Source organism: Cinclus cinclus, unplaced genomic scaffold, assembly GCF_963662255.1.
Source record: "Cinclus cinclus unplaced genomic scaffold, bCinCin1.1 SCAFFOLD_136, whole genome shotgun sequence".
In the NCBI taxonomy this organism is placed as follows: Eukaryota; Metazoa; Chordata; class Aves; order Passeriformes; family Cinclidae; genus Cinclus; species Cinclus cinclus.
In genome coordinates, this window is record NW_026912163.1 from 202,804 (window position 1) to 221,447 (window position 18,644).

Here is an 18,644-nt window from a genome sequence, read left to right on the forward strand (position 1 = left end):
GCTAGGAAAAACTGTTTGGGTGAACCCTGCCTCCAGCAAAGACAATCCAATTCAGGGGGTGGTTTTTGCTCAAGGGCCAGGGTGTACCTGGTGGATCATGCAAAGGGATGGAAAGACCAGATGCATACCCCAAGGAGACATTGTTTTAGGGTGAACTACCTACAATACTGTGCCTGTATCTGTAACTGTATGGATGTCTATAATTTGAAGGTTTTTAATTTGATTTGGCATGATGGTAGGGGAAAATTCGGGGTGGATAATGTTGAGGGTTAGTTCTTTCTTTTTTTTTTTTCCCTCTGTGGAATTTTCCCCATTGTCATGCTAAGATACCTGTTGACTGGGCCCTGGTGACAAGGGGGAGGGGACGGGAGGGAAGAAGCAAGCCCCGCGAGATTCAAACAGCCAGAAGAGGAAGAGGAAGGCTGGGCCTCGGCCCATTTCTCCCGCGGAGTTCGGACGAGAAGGACGATCGCCGTCTGTGTCCCATCCCAGCGTCGGGAAACCACCATCGGACCCTGCCCGGCTGTCTTCTCGCTGTAAACTACCACCATCCAGCACTCTACTGAGCACCGGGACCGACACCGTGAGCGGAGAGCTCTCTCTCCATCTCTCTCTCCCCCTGGGACAGCTCTGCCATCACCCCCAGCCCTCCTGCAGCTCTGCGGGAGCCACCCGCCCCCAGCACCGGGAACTGCAGCTCAGGGAAAAGGTGCCTGCAGCCAAAAAACACTGGGACTGAGTTACTGTTCTGTTTGTGGGTAATTTCATAGCTGTTGTTGTTCTTGTTTGTCTTGTTAAATATACTAGTAAAGAACTGTTATTCCTACCCCCATATCTTTGCCTGAGAGCTCTCTTAATTCCGAAATTATAATAATCGGAAGAATCATATTTTCTTTCAGTCCAAGGGGAAGCTTCTGCTTTCCTTGGCAAACACCTGTCCTTCAAACCAGGACACCCCAGTTACAGGGCTTTCAAAGGAATGAACAGAAACCTTTTTGTTTCAAGGCCAAAACAAAAGAATTTATGTGTCCCTGCTGGCAAAGCATCCACATGCTTGGCTGGGTGGGAAGAACCCTTTTTGAAGGGGTTTCCACCCCACCATCTCCAAAATTGCGGGGTTTGCCCCAATATGTTCCCATTTGGCTGTGGAAGATGCCCATGAGCCAGAAAGGATTAAAATGATGGATTTCTATTGGAGAAGACCTCCAAGGCCATTCAGTGTTGCTTGATGCCACCAGAAGATGCAAAGAGTGAGATTTTTCTCGGGTCAGAAGTCGACAAACGTGCTCTTCACAATGGATTTCTGATGTTGATCTGTGGATATGTCCAGGTGCTCAAGGGAAGCCAGGAGGATGAAGAGCCGCCCAGCCAGGTGTCTTCCTGACATGGATCACCGGGGCTCTGCCCACCAGGGGTCACTCGGCATCATCCAGCACAGATCCTGCCATGGAGAATGGAGCTGGAGCAGCACATGAAGCTCTTCCTGCACTTGATTTGCAGGGCTTCCCTTAGTGGTGCCTCCATTGGTGTTTGGTCAGGTGAGAGCTCTGTGAAAAGCTCTTCCCACACTCAGAACACTCATAGGGCCTCTCCCCAGTGTGGATGCGCCGGTGGGTGACGAGGTTGGAGTTGTGCCTGAAGCCCTTCCCGTAGTCGGGGCAGCAGAAGGGCCTCTCCTCTATGTGAATGCGCTGGTGCAGGAGGAGACTGGAGCTGGTCAGAAACCTCTTGCTGCATTTATCACACTCATAGGGCTGTTCCCCTGTGTGGATCCTTTGGTGGACAATCAGTTCAGAGCTTGTCCTGAAGCACTTCCCACACTGCCCACACTCATAGGGCATCTCCCCAGTGTGGATGCGCCTGTGGGAGACAAGGCGGGAGTTGTATTTGAAGCCCTTCCCACAGTCAGGGCAGCGGAAGGGCCTCTCTTCTGTGTGAATCCGCTGATGCATGACGAGATTGGAGCTGGTCTGAAACCTCTTCCTGCGTATGTCACATTCATAGGGCCTCTCCCCAGTGTGGATCATCTGGTGGCGGATCAGTTTGAATCTCGTACTGAAGCTCTTTCCACACTCCCCACACTCATAGGGCCGTTCCCCCATGTGGATTCTCCAGTGCCAGATCAGGGAGGATCTCTTGCTGAAGCTCTTCCCACAATTTGAACACTTGTGGGGCTTATCCGCATCATGAAGATGCTCATGGAACCCCAGCTCTGAGCTCTGGCTGCAGCTCTGTCCGGTTCTTTGGCCCTGGTTCTCCTCCTCGGATACCCAAGAACTGTGTTTGCAGCCCATCCTCATGTGGGATCTCCCGGGCTTTTCCTCCTCGCTGGTTTCCTGTGCAATGGAGCTGCTCCAAACAGCCTCTTCCACAAGGTTCTGCTGCAGGGATTTGTCCTCCCTGGTCTCCATCCTCAGCTCCTTGTCTAGAGGGGGAAGGACAAGGAGAAGATGGGATTTGCCTCTGTTCCAGAGGGAGGGGGAAGGAGATCCCCCCAGCACGTCCCTGGCAGGACGGCGTCGGCAGCGGGGCTGTCCTGCAGCCGGGGGCCGTGCTGGGCTGGGAGATGGAGCAGGACAGAGGGTGAAAGGGGCAGGGACTTCCTCCTCACCTGCCTGGGGCTCCGGGGGCATGTTCTTCTTCCTCACGGCCTCATCCTCCATCGGGCCAAGGTTTAGGAATGGGAAATCCATTTTTGGGGGAAAAGAAGGGTTGAGCGCGTTGGGTTTATGTTCCTGCGGGCCAAGTTCAGCTGGACAAGCCAGTGCCCCTTTCAGCCTCAGAGAGCCTGGGGCTGCTTATCACCAACCTCCCACACCCCTCCAGGCTGCCGGGGGTCCCCCGGCTCCGGGATCGCCCCTCTGCGCTCTCCCCGCTCCGGGGTTCCCGTATTCCCCCACGGCTCTCCCGGATATCCCCAGAACCGATCTCGCCCCCTCTCCGCCAGAACGAGCGATAGCAATGTGGGACCCGCCAAGATCCCTCCCGGGGCATTTCCGGCTGAGCTTCGGGGTCCTGCAAGATCCAAACATCTCCTGCCCCACAAAGAAACCTCCAGGAGACCTCCCCACGATGGATTTGGGGCGAGCTCCCCCTCCCAGCTCACCTGCGGCTTCCGGGGGGAGGGGTGATGCCGGGGAAGTCGGGGAAGCTGCGGCCTAGAGCGGGCGAGCGAGTGAGCCGCTCGGTTCTGCTGCTGCTCTTCCTTCCACTACTCTTCTTCCTTCCGCTCCTCCTCCCCCAGCCCGGCCCGGCCCGGTGCCGACGCGCAAAAGCAGCCGCGCTCCGCCCTGGGGGATTGCAAAGCGGTTGCGCCCCGCGCGGCACTGGGAAGTGATACTGGGAGCACTGGTAACGATCCTGACAGCACCTAGAAGCAACTGGGAGCGCTCTCCCTGCCAGTACCGCTCTTACTGGGAGCACTGGGAGGGAACTGGGAGCAAACTGCGCCTAGACCCGGCTACAGCCGGTGGTGGGCGGTGTCGGAGCAGAGGGCGTGGTTATGCAAATCTAGGAGCGATCGCGCGCTGTGATTGGTGTGCGGAAGCAGCGCGGGGTTCTCCCTGGTCACGTGAGGGCGGGAGCGGTGGGCAGAGCGATGGCGGCGGCGTGCGGTGAGAGGGAACGGGAATGGGAGCGGGAGCGGGAACGGGACTGGGAACGGGGACTGGAATGGGGACTGGAATGGGGACAGGGACCGAGAATGGAAACAGGGAATGGGGACAGGGACCGGGAATACAGGACCGGGAATGGGGACAGGGACTGGGATAGGGACAGCCCCGTGTCATGCCCTGGGGACCGAGGAGGGGACAGGGACAGGGGAGGAGCCAGGGACTGGGCTGTCGCACCGTGACCTTGCTGAACTGGGAGCTCGCGTGTCTCATTTTCGGGGCTCCTGCCCCCCACCTCCCCCCCCCCCCCCCCCCCCCCCCCCCCGCCCCGGGGGTTCCTCTCGTCGTGTTCTGGGGGGGAAGCAGTCAGCACCCACAGTACCCCTCCAGTAGCTCCCAGTATCCCCAGTAACCTCAGTGCTGCCAGACCAGTATGGGGGCTTAAGATAGATCCTGGTTTGGTGTCCAGTTCCAGTGCCCAGCCCCAGACCCGGTGTCCATTGTCTAGTCCCAGTCCCCACCACGTTTCCAGCTGCTGTGTCATGATGCCAGGCATTGTCCCAGGTGGCTTCCAGCCCCAGTGCCAGTCCCAGTTCCCAGGGCCATGATGCCAAGATTGGGCTTGGTGTAGGGCCCTGGGCATGACTGGGGCACAGCGTGAAGGGTTTCATGGGACATGGGACTAAAGACATGAAACATGGGACATGGGGCATATAGGACATGACACAGGGTGCAGGGTGTGGTATAGGACACAGGACATGACCTTGAGCATGGCACAGGACACGGAACAGGACACAGGGACAGGGGACATGATTTTGGAGCATGGTACCTGCCCCAGCCCGTGATGCATGAGTTCCTGTGCCCACATGTGCCCCACACGTCACCTGCCACCCCCCCTGCGGCACCACCATGTTCTCACCGGTGTCCCTCCTGCCTGCTGGGTACAGTTTGGTGGCCTCGGATGTGGCCTTCCCAGTGTGGGTCCTGCTCTGCCACAAGCCCTGGGGACATCATCCCTGCCCAGTGGCACCAGGTGTCTATCCATCAGCGATAACTGGGACAAGTCCCACACGGTGGCATCAGGTGGCACCTGTGCCACTGGCAGCAGAGATGTCTACAAGGGGGTAACTGAAGGGACAGAACAGGGTGCAGGTGCTCACAGTGTCCCTGTCATCCACAGGGGGTGGTGATCAGGGGTGTCAGGATGAGGTGGTCATAGAGGTGCCACCAGGGGTGTGGTGATACCAAGGCACACATGGCCATGGAAGTGCCGCCGCAGGTGCTGGAATGCCCGTGGAGATGCCACCACGAGCACGGCAGTGCCAGGGGACACATTAGTCTATGGTGTGGCAATGCTGGTGGGCATGGCAGTGACAGGCCAGGCGTGGGGCCAGGCTGGGGTGGCTCCGTGCCCACCCCATGGGTGGCCCTGCTGGTTGCAAGCCGTTTTGGTTGGTGTCTGTGCCAGTGCCTGGCCCGGTGCTACCGTTAATGCCAGCCCTGGCACAGGGACATGCACAGGTGTGGGAGTGACAAGGGGGACTGGGCATCCCGAGGGCTGTGCCAGGCCAGCACCTCCCACCCCATGCCTTTGTCCTCAAGAAGGTGGCACACGGACACCGAAAGGGGTTAGAAGAGTTGGGGACACAGTGGTCATCTGGGGACATGAAGGACCTCAGCCTATGGAGGTGATTTGGGACACTGGTGTGATTTGAGGACGCTGAGGTGCCCCAGTGCTATCCCCAGCACTGTTTCCCTGTCCCCACAGTACCTGGCTGTCCTCAACAAGACCCTGGGCCACTACCCCTATGCTGGCACTGCAGGTGTCACCAGAGATGGCACCAGGCACAGCACTTCTTCCGCACAGGGGACATTGACCCTGGTAATGACACCTTCGACATTGCCTCCAGCGTCATCACTGGTGGGGACACTTGGGGTTTGGGTTTTAGAGTTAGGGTTGGGATTTGAGATTTGGGATACTCTAAAGGCATTTGGGATGGTCCCAAGAGGTTTAGGAGTAGGGTTTTGGTTTGGGGTTTGGGGTTTGGGTTTGAGGTGCAAGGTTTGGGATGGTCCTGGAGTATATGTGATTCAGGATTTGGGAAGTCCCAGGGTTTCTGGGCTCTCAGCATTCCCTGACCCCAGTCCCAAGCCCACAGAGTGCCTGGGGGTGTACCCTGGAGACCCCCAGCTGCTGGTGCTGGATTGCACTGACAGCAATTTCACCCTCCAATTCCACAGGTAAATCCCACAAGTCCCACCCAGGGAAGTTTCCCATCCCTAAAATCCAAGTGTTGGATTTGCGACCCCTTTTTCCGAATTCCTGTGTGGGATTATGGGATGAAATTTTCCCTTTCCCAGGGTAATTTTTGGGGATTTTGTGGCCAAGTTTTCCCTTTCCTGATGTTTTCTGGGGGATTTTGGTGCAGAATTTTTCCTTTTCTAGAATGTTTTTTTTTTTTTTTGTTATTTTGGGAACTCCTGAGGTTTTTGGGGATTTCAGGTGGAATTTTCCATTAGCATTGGATTTTTTGAGATTTTGGGGTGGAAATTTTCCTTTTTTTTTTTTTAGGATTTTGGGGTGGAATTTTAATTTCTGGGGGATTTTTGGGGTCAAATTTTTCCTTTTCCAGGTTTTTTTTTGAACTTGGGGAACTCACAGGGTTTTTTGGGGATTTATGGGCAGATTTGTTCTCTTTTTTGGGGATTTTTTGCGGCGGAGTTTTCCCTTTTGCATTGGTTTCTTTGGGATTTTGAGGTGGATTTTTTCCTATTTTATTTTTTAGTGATTTTGAGGCCTCTTGTAGTGTTTTTTGTCCCCTCAGGCTGATCAGTGTCATCATGGAGTTCCAGCTCAAGGCCATCAACATCCAAACGCTACTAAAACAGAAAATCCCCGACTGCTACACCTTCAGTGATATTGTGAGTGTCCGCAAGTGTCCCAGTGTCCCCTGAGTGTCCTTCTGGTATCTTCTCATGTCCCTTTTGTGTGCCTTATGTCTCTCCTGGTGTCTCACTCATGTCCTTCTGTCCCACATCTATCCATCTGTCCCCTGGCTGTTCCCCAGTACCTCTGCGGACCCTGGGGAGCAGCCAGTGAGTGCTATGACAGTGATGGTGATGGTGACAGTGACAGTGCTAAGGACAGTGACAGTGACAATAACAGTGACAAATGGCAGTGGCACTGACAGTGATGGTGACAATGACAGTGAAATGCCAATGACAGTGCAACCCAGTGTCCCCACATCACGTTTGACAACTCTGTCCATAGCAGGTGAGTGCAGATCCACCTGGACACCCATCCAGGAGTGCCACCACCCCTTGCTGCCCAGCAAAAGGGACAGTGGGGTACAGTGGATGATGGGAGACAGGGGGACACAGTGACAGGGTAACAGGTGCCATGTCCCCCTCGTGCTCCGGACACCGGCAGGACTGGACGCATTTCTGTTGCGCCCCAACCACACTTCCCCATAAAACCTGCTCCCCTCACACCTTGGGGACACCCCTGACCCCCCCCCCCTTTGTCACCCTGGGGTGCCCCTCAGTCAGGGGGGTCTTGGTCATGCTGCAGGACCCTCTCTCTGTGCAATCCCCGAGGTGGCACCTGCGCTTTTTGTCACCGCCATCTGCCAATTTGTTACCAGCACCCCAAAGAAGGGGGCGGCCCACATGTTACAGGAGGAGGTGGTGAAAACATTTCTGGGGTCACTCCCAGCCATTTCCATCTCCCCACATCCCCCTGAAGATGCTGCTCCACCCTGCACCCCCTCCCCCCCGCCCCCACCACAGCATCCCCTGAGGGGACCTTGGGGACTGTCCCCATGTCCCCCCCCAGTCCCCATGGTACCTCCGCTGCTCCACCTGTGCTTGGCCCCCGTTCGTGTGGCGACCTCCCCATGTGAACGGGCAGGAGTTTCAGTCACATCCTCACCTCCTTCTCGTCTTCCTCCTGCTGAGGAGGTGATGTTGCTTCTGCTGGGGACTCGCCAGTGACACCAGAGGGACACCACAGGTCACCCCTCGAGGGGCCTGGGGTTGCAGTGGCTCCTGGAGTCGCCCCAGTGTGACAGCTGGGGGGCCTGAGATGCTGCAGTGACAATTTGGGGGGTGGGTGCTCGTTTTGGGGTCTCCAGGGTGAGTCTCAAAGTCTCCTCCCATCACCTCATCCCGTGCCTCAGTTTCCCCCTCACTCTGCAGGGAGCATCCAGAATTGATGTTCTGGAATTGGGTTTGTTTTGGGGGGTTTTGGGGTTGGGGCTACTGGGATGGGCTGGTGGGCCAGTTAGGTGATACACACCCAAGGTGTGTATCAAGGCTGGTGGTTATCTGGGCTCGGAGCTGCCTAGGCTGGGGGGCTGCAGGGCCAAGAGCTATCCAGACAAGTGTCAAGCTGGGATCCATGACTCAGGTGTCCATCAAGTGTCCACCAGTGTCCAATCTCTCCTGCCCCCATCCATCCCAGACTCCCTGGCCAGGGCTGCTTCTCACTGCAGAGTGGACAAGCCCCTGGTCAGTCCCAAGATGACCCCAAACCCCCTCCCACCAACCTCACCAGGCCACCCACCCTGAGCTCTGGTGCCATCGGCATCCCCTGGCAGCCGGTCCAGCTCTGAATCTCTTGGAAGAGGAAATCCACAGTCCCAGGCCGGGGACTCAAGGGTATCCAGGATGGTGAGCACTGAGTCCATGTGGCATAGGGGGACAGTTGGGGACACAGCTGGGGAGATGTCTGTGGGGAAGGGAGTTGGGGTGTAGGGGAGTGAGGGGCGCCTAAAAGGTGCGGAGGGGGTTGGAAGGGAGGGATGCACCCAAAAATGTGCCAAAGTGAAGGCGAGGGTGCATAAAATTGGGGTAAAGGATGGAAAGAATCCAAACAAGCACAGAAAAGACTCAAAATAGGGGGCACTGAACCCAAAAAAGGGGAAAAGGACTGAAAATGGAGGGGAGAAGGACCTAAAATCAGAGGACAAGGATGTCATGGGGTGTTACAGTGTTTTCCTACCTGTGCCAGGGTGAGTGCAGATGCTCCGTGCCAGAAGCAGCCATGGGGACATCCTGAGGGACATGGGCACACATTGAGGGACACAGGGACACTACAGGATGGGTCCCCTCAGACAGCCCAGGACCTCATGGTTTTTGGCCCCACTGGGGGCAGGGGACACATGGAAGGCGAGAGGAAGATATGGTAGGGAATTTGGACATACAGAGGGGAAAGGACATGATGCCACCAGGACAGATAGCAGGGGGACAATGTCACCAGGACACCCCTGGTGACATGTAGCATGGGGCCACATGACACTGTGGGTGGCACTGACCCTTGTGCTGTACCTTGGGCCATTGGGGTCCTCTGAGCGTGGAGTCCCTAGGACGCCCTGGTGACTGTCACTCACCTCCGGGCCACTTGTCAACAGCCGAACAAGTTCCACCTCCTGCCCTGCTGGGTGATGACATCTGGCTGGTGCACTGTGGTGGTGATAGTGGGGATGTGGTGGCAGTACCTGCATTGGACAGCACTTCGCAATGTCCCCATCCATGTTCCTCACATCCTCATCCATCTCCCCCCATGGCCCCACCCATGTCTTAGTTCCTTGTCGTTATTTTTAACCCCAGTTACAGGGCTTTCAAAGGAATGAACAGAAACCTTTTTGTTTCAAGGCCAAAACAAAAGAATTTATGTGTCCCTGCTGGCAAAGCATCCACATGCTTGGCTGGGTGGGAAGAACCCTTTTTGAAGGGGTTTCCACCCCACCATCTCCAAAATTGTGGGGTTTGCCCCAGTATGTTCCCATTTGGCTGTGGAAGATGCCCATGAGCCAGAAAGGATTAAAATGATGGATTTCTATTGGAGAAGACCTCCAAGGCCATTCAGTGTTGCTTGATACCACCAGAAGATGCAAAGAGTGAGATTTTTCTCGGGTCAGAAGTCGACAAACGTGCTCTTCACAATGGATTTCTGATGTTGATCTGTGGATATGTCCAGGTGCCCATGGGGAGCCAGGAGGATGTGGAGCCACCCAGCCAGGTGTATTTCTAACATAGATCACGGGCACCATGGACCAGCAATGCTCTGCCCACTGGGGGCCACAGGAACATCCAGCACAGATCCTGCCACGGGGGATGGAGCTGGAGCAGCACATGAAGCTCTTCCTGCACTTGATTTGCAGGGCTTCCCTTAGTGGTGCCTTCATTGGTGTAGGGTAAAGTGAGAGCTTCTGGAACAGGACTTCACACATTTGGGACACTCGTAGGGCCTCGTCCTAGTATATATGCGCTGGTGAGTGACGACAGTGGAGTTTTGGTTGAAGCCATTCCCATTGTTGGGTCAGTGGAAGGGCCTCTCCTCTGAATCTGCTGATGCCTGAGGAGACTGGAGCTAGTCTTAAATGTCTTCCTGCATTCCTCACAATCGGCACGCCTCTGCTTTGTGTGGCTCATCTGGTGGGCAGTCAGGTCAGAGCTTGTCTTGAAGCCCTTCCCACACTCCCCACACTCATAGGGCTGTTCCCTCATGTGGATTCTCCAGTGTTGGATCAGGTAGGATCACTTGCTGAAGCTCTTCCCACATTCTGAGCACTTGTGGGGCTTCTCCCCATCATGAAGCTGCTCATGGACTCTCAGCTCTAAGCTCCAGCAGCATCTCTGGCCACCTCCCTGGCCCGGAGTGGGTCTTTCTGCTTTGGATCACCGTGATCTGCATTTGTAACCCCTCATGAGGGATCTCTGGGGCTTTTCCTCCTCCTTGGATTCCTGCACCATGGAGCTGGTTTAAAATGCCTTTTCCATAAGGTTCAGCTGTGGGGATTTGTCCTCCCTGGTCTCCATCCTCAGCTCCTTGTCTGGGGGAGGAAGGACAAGGAGAGGATGGGATTTGCCTCTGTTCCAGAGGGAGGGGGAAGGAGATCCCCCCAGCATGTCCCCGGCAGGACGGTGTCGGCAGCGGGGCTGTCCTGCAGCCGGGGGCCGTGCTGGGCTGGGAGATGGAGCAGGACAGAGGGGGAAGGGGGCAGGGACTTCCCCCTCACCTGCATAGGGCTTCTGGGCCATCTTCCTCACGGCCTCCTCCTCCATCTGACCATGATTTGGGAATGGGAAATCCTGGTTTTGGGGAAAAACAAGGGCTGAGCACATTGGTTTTGATGTTCCTGCGGGCCAAGGGTAGCTGGAGATGTCATCACCCCTTTCAACCTCAGAGAGCCTGGGGCTGCTCATCACCAACCTCTTGCACTCCTCCAGGCTGCCGGGGGTTCCCTGGCTCTGGGAATGCCCCTCTGCGCTCTCCCCTCTCCGGGGCTCCCGCATTCCCCCACGGCTCTCCTGGGGATCCCCAAACCCCATACTGGCCCTCTGCCCACCAGTACTGGGTGATCACCACGTGGGACCTGCCAAGATCCCTCCCGGGGCATTTCCGGCTGAGCTTCGGGGTCCTTCAAGATCCAAACGTACCCTGGCCCCTCAAAAAGAAAACCTTCCAGAGACGCCCCCGCTGGTTTTGGGGCGAGGTTCCCCTTCCTGCTCACCTGTGGGTTCCGGGGGGGCAGGGTGATGCTGCCAGAGTTGGGGGAACTGCAGCCTGAGCGGGCGGGCGGGGGAGCCGAGTGGTTGGTTCTGCTGCTGCTCTTTCTCTTGCAGCTCCTCTTCCTCATGTTCCTGACTTTCCCCTTCTTGTTCTTCCCGCTCCTCTTTCCTTCCTCCCCCTCCTCCGCTCCCAGCCCGGCCCAGGTCGGTGCCGACACTGAAAAGCAGCCGTGCTCTGCCCTGGGGGGTTCCAAAGTGGCCGTGCCCTGCACAGTGCTGGAACCAATACTGGGAGCACTCGAAGCGATCCTGAGAGAACCCGGAAGGAATTGGGAGCGCTTTCCGTGCTAGGACCGCTCTTACTGGGAGCACTGGGACGGAACTGGGAATAAACAGCGCCCGGACGCGGCTTCAGCCGGCGGTGGGCGGGGTCAGGACCGAAAGCGTGGTTATGCAAATCCAGGAGCGATCGCGCGCTGTGATTGGTGGGCGGAAGCAGCGCGGGGTTCTCCCTGGTCACGTGTGGGCCGCGGGGGGGCCGGAGCGATGGCGGCGGGGCCTGGTGAGAGGGAACAGGGAATGGGGACAGGGAATGGGAACGGGAACCAGGAACAGAAACAAGAATACAGGACTGGGACGGGGAATACAGGACACGAACTGGGAATGGAAATGTGGGAACAGGACAGGGAATACAGATACAGCAACTGGAGAGAGAATATGGGATAGGGATTAGAAAGATGGGACCGGGATTAGAAATAGGGCTGGGAATGGAAATACGGAAATGGGACAGGAAATATGGAAATGGAAATGCGGGACCAGCATGAGGACTGGGAATATGAGAACGGGAACAGGACAGGGAATATGGGACCGGGATTATGAGAATGACAACCAGACAGAGAATACGGGACAGGGAATGAGACCAAGAGTGGGATCCAGACTGGGATGGGAGCAGGGTGGGACCAGGAGCGAGGTAACATGAGAATGAGCAGGGGGCAAGGAGAATGACAGCGAGGAGAGGGGGATCCAGGACAGGAGAAACCCAAAACTGGTACAGGGGATATGTGGACAGTTCCTGGGCAGGGGATCCTTGATCAACTGCCCCAGAACCTCTGCCAGAGTTTCCCAAAGCAATTAGAACTGCTCAGCCTAGAATATCCAAGACCCTGAGCGACCCCCAAATCCCTCCCAGGAACCCTCAACCCTCTTGAACACAGCACCCCCCACATCCCCTGGAAGATCCCCCCCCATGTTGCCATCGTTGTCTTAGCTCAACATCTTCACCCTGGGTTTGGGTATTTTGAAAGAACAATGAGAAATGCAAAGAAAATTAAGGCAGGAGGATGTGGAGCCCTCAGCCAGGTGTCTCCCCCACATGCGTTGTAGAGGAGACAAATCCCTCTGCAGATATACAAGGGACTGCAAGGTCCCTTGTTCCCATGAGGCCTTGCAGTGTCACAGGGGTCTCCTTGGTGATGCAGTGTCACAATGGACCCTTGGTTCTGTGGGGACTCACAATGGCAGAATGGTCTCCTTGGTTCCACGAGGCCCTGCAGAGCCCCTTGATTCAACGTGGCCTCAAAGTGTCATCATGGTCTCCAGAATTCCATGAGGCCCTGCTGTGTCACAGTGGATCTTTGGTTCCATGGGGTCCGCACTGTTCCATGAATCCTTAGTTCCATGGGGCCCTGCAGTGTCACCATGGACTCCTTAATTCAATGGTGTCACACAGTGACACAATCACCCCTTAGCACAACAAGACCCCAGAGTGTCACAATGGTTCCTTGCTTCCATGAGGCCTTGTAGCGTCACAATGGACTCCTTGGTTCCATGGGGCCACAAAGTGTCACAGTGGCCCCTTGGTTCAGTGAGGCCTGTCATGGCATAAGATTTTAGCCTTTATATTTTTGAAATCCTGTTATGCATCAATGCATAACTCTAAACTCCATAGAAAGTATTAGTTAACTATCTTCACATTTTGGTCAGACAAAAAGATTCCTCTGAAACTCAAGGACACCCTACAGCCTCAGGTTCCAAATACAATAAACAAAAGTGAATTGGGAGGGGGGAGCAAACTGAGGGAATATGACTTCATTAGCGGAAGCTGTAATTGGAGGATTAACCCCTTATATGCAAACAGACCAAACTTATATCTGTCTGAAAAAGTCATGACCACCATCCACCTTGGGTGTAGCCTCTGGGAAGCTTTTCACTGTCCAAGGTGTATCTGTTGAAGGCCTTTAATAAGCACCGACTTTATTCCCTTAACCTTGTCTAGCCTGTGTTCTAGGTAGCCACTCCAAGACATCACCTGCAGTGCCACAATAGTCTCTGTGATTCGTTAAGGCCTGCAGTGTCAAAACAGACCATTGATTCCATGACACCCAAAGTGTCACAATGGCCCCTTGGTTCCACTGAGTCCAACAGTGTCACTAGGGTCCTGTTTGCTCCACAAGGCTCTGAAGTGCCACCATGGCCCTTTGGTTTCACAAGGCCTCAATGTGTAAAAATGGCCTCGATGGTTTCATGAGGTCCTGCTCTGTCACAATGCACCTTTGTTTCCATGGTGCCCCATAGTGTTACAATGGTATCCTGGGTTCCACGGTGTCAGAATGAACCCTTCATCCTGTGCAGACCCACAGTGTTCACTGCCGTGCCCTTGATTCCATGAGGCCCTGCCAAGCTGTAACAGTCCCTTGTTCCAGTGGGTCCCAGAGTGTCAGAATAGTCTCCAATGTTCCATGAGGCCCCGCAATGTCACTGTGCTCCCCTTGGTTCCACAGGCTGCACAGTGTAGCAATGGACTCTTGGTTCCATGAGGTTCCTCAGTCACAATGCTCTTGGATCCCCAGTGTCAGTGTCAGTGTCAGTGTCAGTGTCAGTGTCAGCGTTAAGGAGAGAGAGTTCAAAGTGCACCTCATGATTTTTGGTTTTAATCAAGTGAATATTTTTTTTAATTTTTCAATTCAGAGAAGAGGTGACCGAAGCATTCCCCAGGTGATCTTGATGATGAATGTCACCTTAGAAGGTCTGGGCACAGAGAAGAATGATCCCTTTCAGGGTTGACCCTATTTGGACAACCTGCTTCTCACCTCCAACCTCACCATGTCAGACATTGCCCACCTGGGACTGACATCCTAAAACATAAAAAAAATCCCTGCATGTTTATTATTATAATTATATATTAATAAAATAATAAAATTACAAAGATGTTTTTCTTTTAATAATAAAAATAATATTTTTATTACCTAATTTTTCATTTATGTGTTAAAAAATCGATACGGTTTTAGCAATCATAAAAATTCTTGGTGATTGGTTCTAAGTAACACAATTCCCTTCATTAATTAATTGAAAACTACTGGCTATTGCTTTCTCCTTCTGTATGATAAGTAGACTTTTTTCAGTCCTTCTCTAATCCTTGTTATCATTTTCTCAGACAGGGTAAAAGGGGCCACTCTGGAGTCAAGGGAGACATTTCTGGGGTACATTTGGGGCAGTCTTGGGTCTACACAGGGAATTTAGAACTTGAGGGTATGTAGGACACTTCAATGGGCCGGGTGGGCACTGGGCAGGGCACTGAGGGATTCTGACGGACACCTCGGAGGCTGGGAGAGCTCTTGGGGGTCCAGGGCGAAAACTTGGAGGTCAGGGAGGGGAATGTGGAGCGCTTCGGGGTCCGGGCGGGCACCTGGGGGGCTAGAACGGGGCTCTCTGGGGCGCGGGGGATGATGGGAATTGTAGGCACGGGCATAATACGATTGAATACAGCCGCGGAGCATCACAGGAGGGCGCATCCGCATTGTCTCTTTGTGGGTCGCGGTGCCTGATGGGAGATGTAGTCACGGCTGGAATAGCACTCTAACGGGACTGCGGAGCATGATGGGAGCTGTAGTCCCGGAAGTGGCTCGGACGAAGCATTTGGGGTCCGGGAAAGCACCTGGGGGACACTTTTGAGTCCGAGCCGTGACTTGAGGTCCCCAGGGCAGAACGCATGTGGTTCTGGAGCACTTGGGGGAAGCTTGGGGGGCTCTAACCAGGCTTTTTGGGCACCGAACTTTGCAGGTGTTTTTGGTGCCGAACTGTATTATGAGGGGCTGTGAGGCTGTGGCGGATGAGACACTGTTCCCTGTGTCCCCAGTTGGTCCCACTATACCTCGTATCACTCACAGTATCCTCAGTTTGCTACATTATTGCCCAGTATCATTCCCAGTATGTCCCAGTATGTCCCAGTGGGTCTCTGTGTACCCTCACAGTCCAACCCACCTGTACTGGATCAAAAGCAAAACCAGTGAGACTTCAAGTCAGTAATACAATTTTTAATAGGGAAGAGAAAAAGGAAAAACAAAATACATGCAATTAAAAAAAAAATACAACCACTAACAGAGTCAGAATACAACCTGATACCCTGTCAGTCAGGGTGCTGGTGCAGTTTTCCTCCAAAGGGTCTGTTAGCATATACATATACATTTAATAGTTAGTGGTAGTAATGCTAAGGCTGCAGTTTGTAGCTAGTGCAAGGTAGGCCCTGGGAACTAAGCCAGGGAATGTGCTGAGCTACAGAATAATGAGTTAAGGGCCAGTGGGGCGAAGAAGGACCAACTGGTTATTTATAGGAACAGTAGGGAATTTACTGATGAAGTACAATAAACAGGTGTGGGATTAATCTATAGTTCTAGTTTAGACAAGCATGTAGGATTTATAACCGTTAGAAAGGTATCTTATTGTCTTAACTTAGGCAGGCGTGCAAGAGTTATAACCTTTAGAAATATTATCTCGAAAATGACTGCTGCCTTTGATGTGAAGTATGTGGACCATAGCATGTAGCCATGGTGAAGCAAGATTTGTAAAAGGGTATAAAACTGTGTAAGATTCACTAAGGGGTTGGGACTTTGACTTTGGACGCTAGTCCTCAGGTCCCCGGGCCCTGAATAAAGCACCGCACAAAACAACTTTGTTGATTTGTGTTTTACTCTTTGGGATCGGGCAGCGGTTTTTGGCGACCGCGGCAGGACTCCGGAGGTGGCTGGGGCGGTTCGCGAGCTGATCCACTCCACGCCGGCACCAGGTGATTCCTGGGGAGTCATCGACCGGCGCCCGACCCCGCGCCTGACGGACAACTGTAACAGGTAAGCCCGAAGGTGCTTTATTATTTGGTTTAGGTGCCTGCCTGATAAGTCGAGGCGGCGATCCTCGCAGGGTTGGGCAGAAGACGTCTCTGGTTGGTAAAGCCTAGGCGCCGACCGTTAGACGCGGCGAAAGCTGCGCAGGATCGGCACTTGCCCCTCGCGGCGTCGAGAAGTGGCAAGTTTGGTTGGTTATTGGTTTATTGGTTAATAATTTGATAATCACTGTCTGTTGGTTTGTTGGTTAAATAATTTGATAATTAGTGTCTGTTGGTTTATTGGTTAATAATTTGATAATCACTGTCTGTTGGTTTGTTGGTTAAATAATTTGATAATTAGTGTCTGTTGGTTTATTGGTTAGTAATTTGATAATCACTGTCTGTTGGTTTGTTGGTTGATAATTTGATAATCAGTGTCTGTTAGTTTGTTGGTTGATGATTCGATGATCAGTGTCTGTTGGTTTGTTGGTTAATAATTCGATAATCAGTATCCGTTGGTTTATTGGTTAATAATTTGATAATCAATATCTGTTGTAGCCGTGACTGTTGGAAGTGTGTTTGTGAGATAGTATTGTGTGATTGTGTTATTATGATGCCATTTAAAACGTTTAAAGCTTTGGTTCAATCTAATGAAAAGGTTCCGGAAAATACTCCGTTAGGATGTTTGTTGGGGCGTTGGAAAAGAGAAGGGTTCCATCAAGAGTTAAAAAGGGAAAGGATGATTGATTATTGTAATCATTTGTGGCCACAATATGAAACTGGAAGTTCGGGGTGGCCCCTTAATGGGTCTATTGACCCTGGTGTGATATCCCCGTTAATGCAGTTTTTACGGGAAAATGAAAAATGGGATGAGATTCCTTATTTGGATTTGTTTTATACCCTAAAAGGCAAACCCGAATGGCAGAAAGAATGTGGTATTATGGTATTACAGGTAGAGGAAAAAAATTGTCAAGGTTGTAGGCAAAGGAATAGGTGTAATGGTTGTTTGACAAAGCTGACAAGCCAGGAAGAGGACCTATCTTTGCTTGTAGCTCCTAGTGCCCCTCCTGCAGAATTAGCTTCGGAAGAGGAAGATAGTGATAAAGAAGAAAGAGAAATAATACAAACCCCAGAAATGGGGAAGGGCTCCCCGGAATCGATAATACCTTGTCCTGGGGAGCCATCTCCCGGTCATACCCGTAATATACCGAGAACCCCTATTGCAGAAAGAACTAGACAAGGGAGGAAAAATAGGGAAAAACCCCAACTGATAGCCCCTTTAAGGGAAGCTATGGGACCTCAGGGTGAGAAGGTGTTTATTAAAGTCCCGTTCTCACCTGGGGATCTGATAATTTGGAAACAAGCAGCAGGGTCATACCGGGAGGATCCGGACAAGGTTGCTCGAGTGGTAAAAATGATAATAAAAACACAAAATCCTGATTGGAATGATTTACAGGTGTTACTAGATACCTTGATGGATTCAACCGAGAAAGAGATGGTGTTACGGGCAATGACAGAACGAGCCAGGGAAATGTTGAGGGTACAAATGATGGATGGAACTCTAAATGACTTGGTCCCGAGAGAGGACCCCGGGTGGGATCCTAACACCAGTCGGGGTTGGAAAAGACTTCAAGTTTATCAAGAATTAATAATAGAAGGGATTAGAACGGGGATGCCAAAAACAATGAATTGGTCAAAACTGTATTCCATAAGACAGGATAAAAGTGAGTCCCCGTCAGCATTCCTGGAGCGGCTGAAGGAAACTGCACGCAGATTTACTAATTTAGAGGTTGATGGGGAGGCAGGGAAATTACAGTTGGCTTTGATTTTTATGGGGCAATCTCAGGATGATATTAGGAAAAAGCTGCAAAAGTTAGAAGGGGAGGACACTCGGAACCTAGAGAAAATGCTAGAAGTGGCATGGAAGGTATATAATAATAGAGAAAAAGAGACAGCAAAGAGACATCAGGCAAATATTTTAGCAGTATTGCAACACGCTACGGGAGGAAGCCCAAGAGGACGAGGACGGGGCCGGGGTGGTATGGGTCGAGGAAGGGGCATAATTCAGCAGAATTTGGGAAGGGGAGCAATGGGAGGATTGGGAAATCCCTTCGGGGGGCAAGGAAAATTGGGTCCTAATCAATGCGCCTTTTGCAGACAGTTAGGTCACTGGAAAAATGAATGTCCAGTCAAATGGGGAGTGGGTAATGTGGGGAATGTAAATCCTATGGGAAACGCAGGAGCTACCACGGGGCCGGTAGATGTCGCTCAAGCATTTGTGTTAGGCAACTATCAAAATCAGAGCTGACTAGATCAGGATCTGAAGGTAGTATTGGAGGTAGGGGGACAAGAACGAGAATTTAGAGTTGATACGGGAGCAACACATTCGGTTTTGAATACAAAATTAGGGTTATTAAGTG

At 52.9% G+C, this 18,644-nt stretch overlaps 2 protein-coding genes across 2 annotated transcripts; both read right to left on the reverse strand.

The window, feature by feature from the left end:
* Positions 1–992: 992 nt before the first annotated feature.
* On the reverse strand, positions 993–3,563 carry LOC134057543 (zinc finger protein 239-like). The gene is made up of 3 exons (XM_062514500.1): positions 3,107–3,563; positions 2,612–2,752; positions 993–2,425 (listed from the first exon to the last, which is right to left on the reverse strand). The coding sequence occupies exons 2-3, from the start codon at positions 2,691–2,693 to the stop codon at positions 1,509–1,511; spliced, it is 999 nt and encodes a 332-aa protein (XP_062370484.1). The 5' UTR covers positions 2,694–2,752; positions 3,107–3,563; the 3' UTR covers positions 993–1,508.
* A 1,156-nt stretch (positions 3,564–4,719) lies between these two features.
* LOC134057542 (uncharacterized) lies at positions 4,720–13,293 on the reverse strand. Its single transcript, XM_062514499.1, has 5 exons — positions 13,266–13,293; positions 11,129–12,263; positions 10,634–10,706; positions 8,176–10,447; positions 4,720–7,698 (listed from the first exon to the last, which is right to left on the reverse strand). Exons 1-2 carry the CDS (start codon positions 13,291–13,293, stop codon positions 11,251–11,253), a joined length of 1,041 nt encoding a protein of 346 aa, XP_062370483.1. The 3' UTR covers positions 4,720–7,698; positions 8,176–10,447; positions 10,634–10,706; positions 11,129–11,250.
* Between the last annotated feature and the right edge of the window lie 5,351 nt (positions 13,294–18,644).

What these genes read in the sequence shown, in the direction of transcription:
- LOC134057543 (XM_062514500.1), bottom strand. Translation starts at nt 2,693, where the DNA reads ATGGATTTCCCATTCCTAAACCTTGGCCCGATGGAGGATGAGGCCGTG. An exon ending in GCCCCCGGAGCCCCAGGCAG is followed by an intron (nt 2,426 to 2,611) that starts GTGAGGAGGAAG and finishes TTCCCCCTCTAG; the next exon opens with ACAAGGAGCTGAGGATGGAG.
- LOC134057542 (XM_062514499.1), bottom strand. Translation starts at nt 13,293, where the DNA reads ATGACTTTTTCAGACAGATATAAGTTTG. An exon ending in TTCAGACAGATATAAGTTTG is followed by an intron (nt 12,264 to 13,265) that starts GTCTGTTTGCAT and finishes TAGGCTGAGCAG; the next exon opens with TTCTAATTGCTTTGGGAAAC.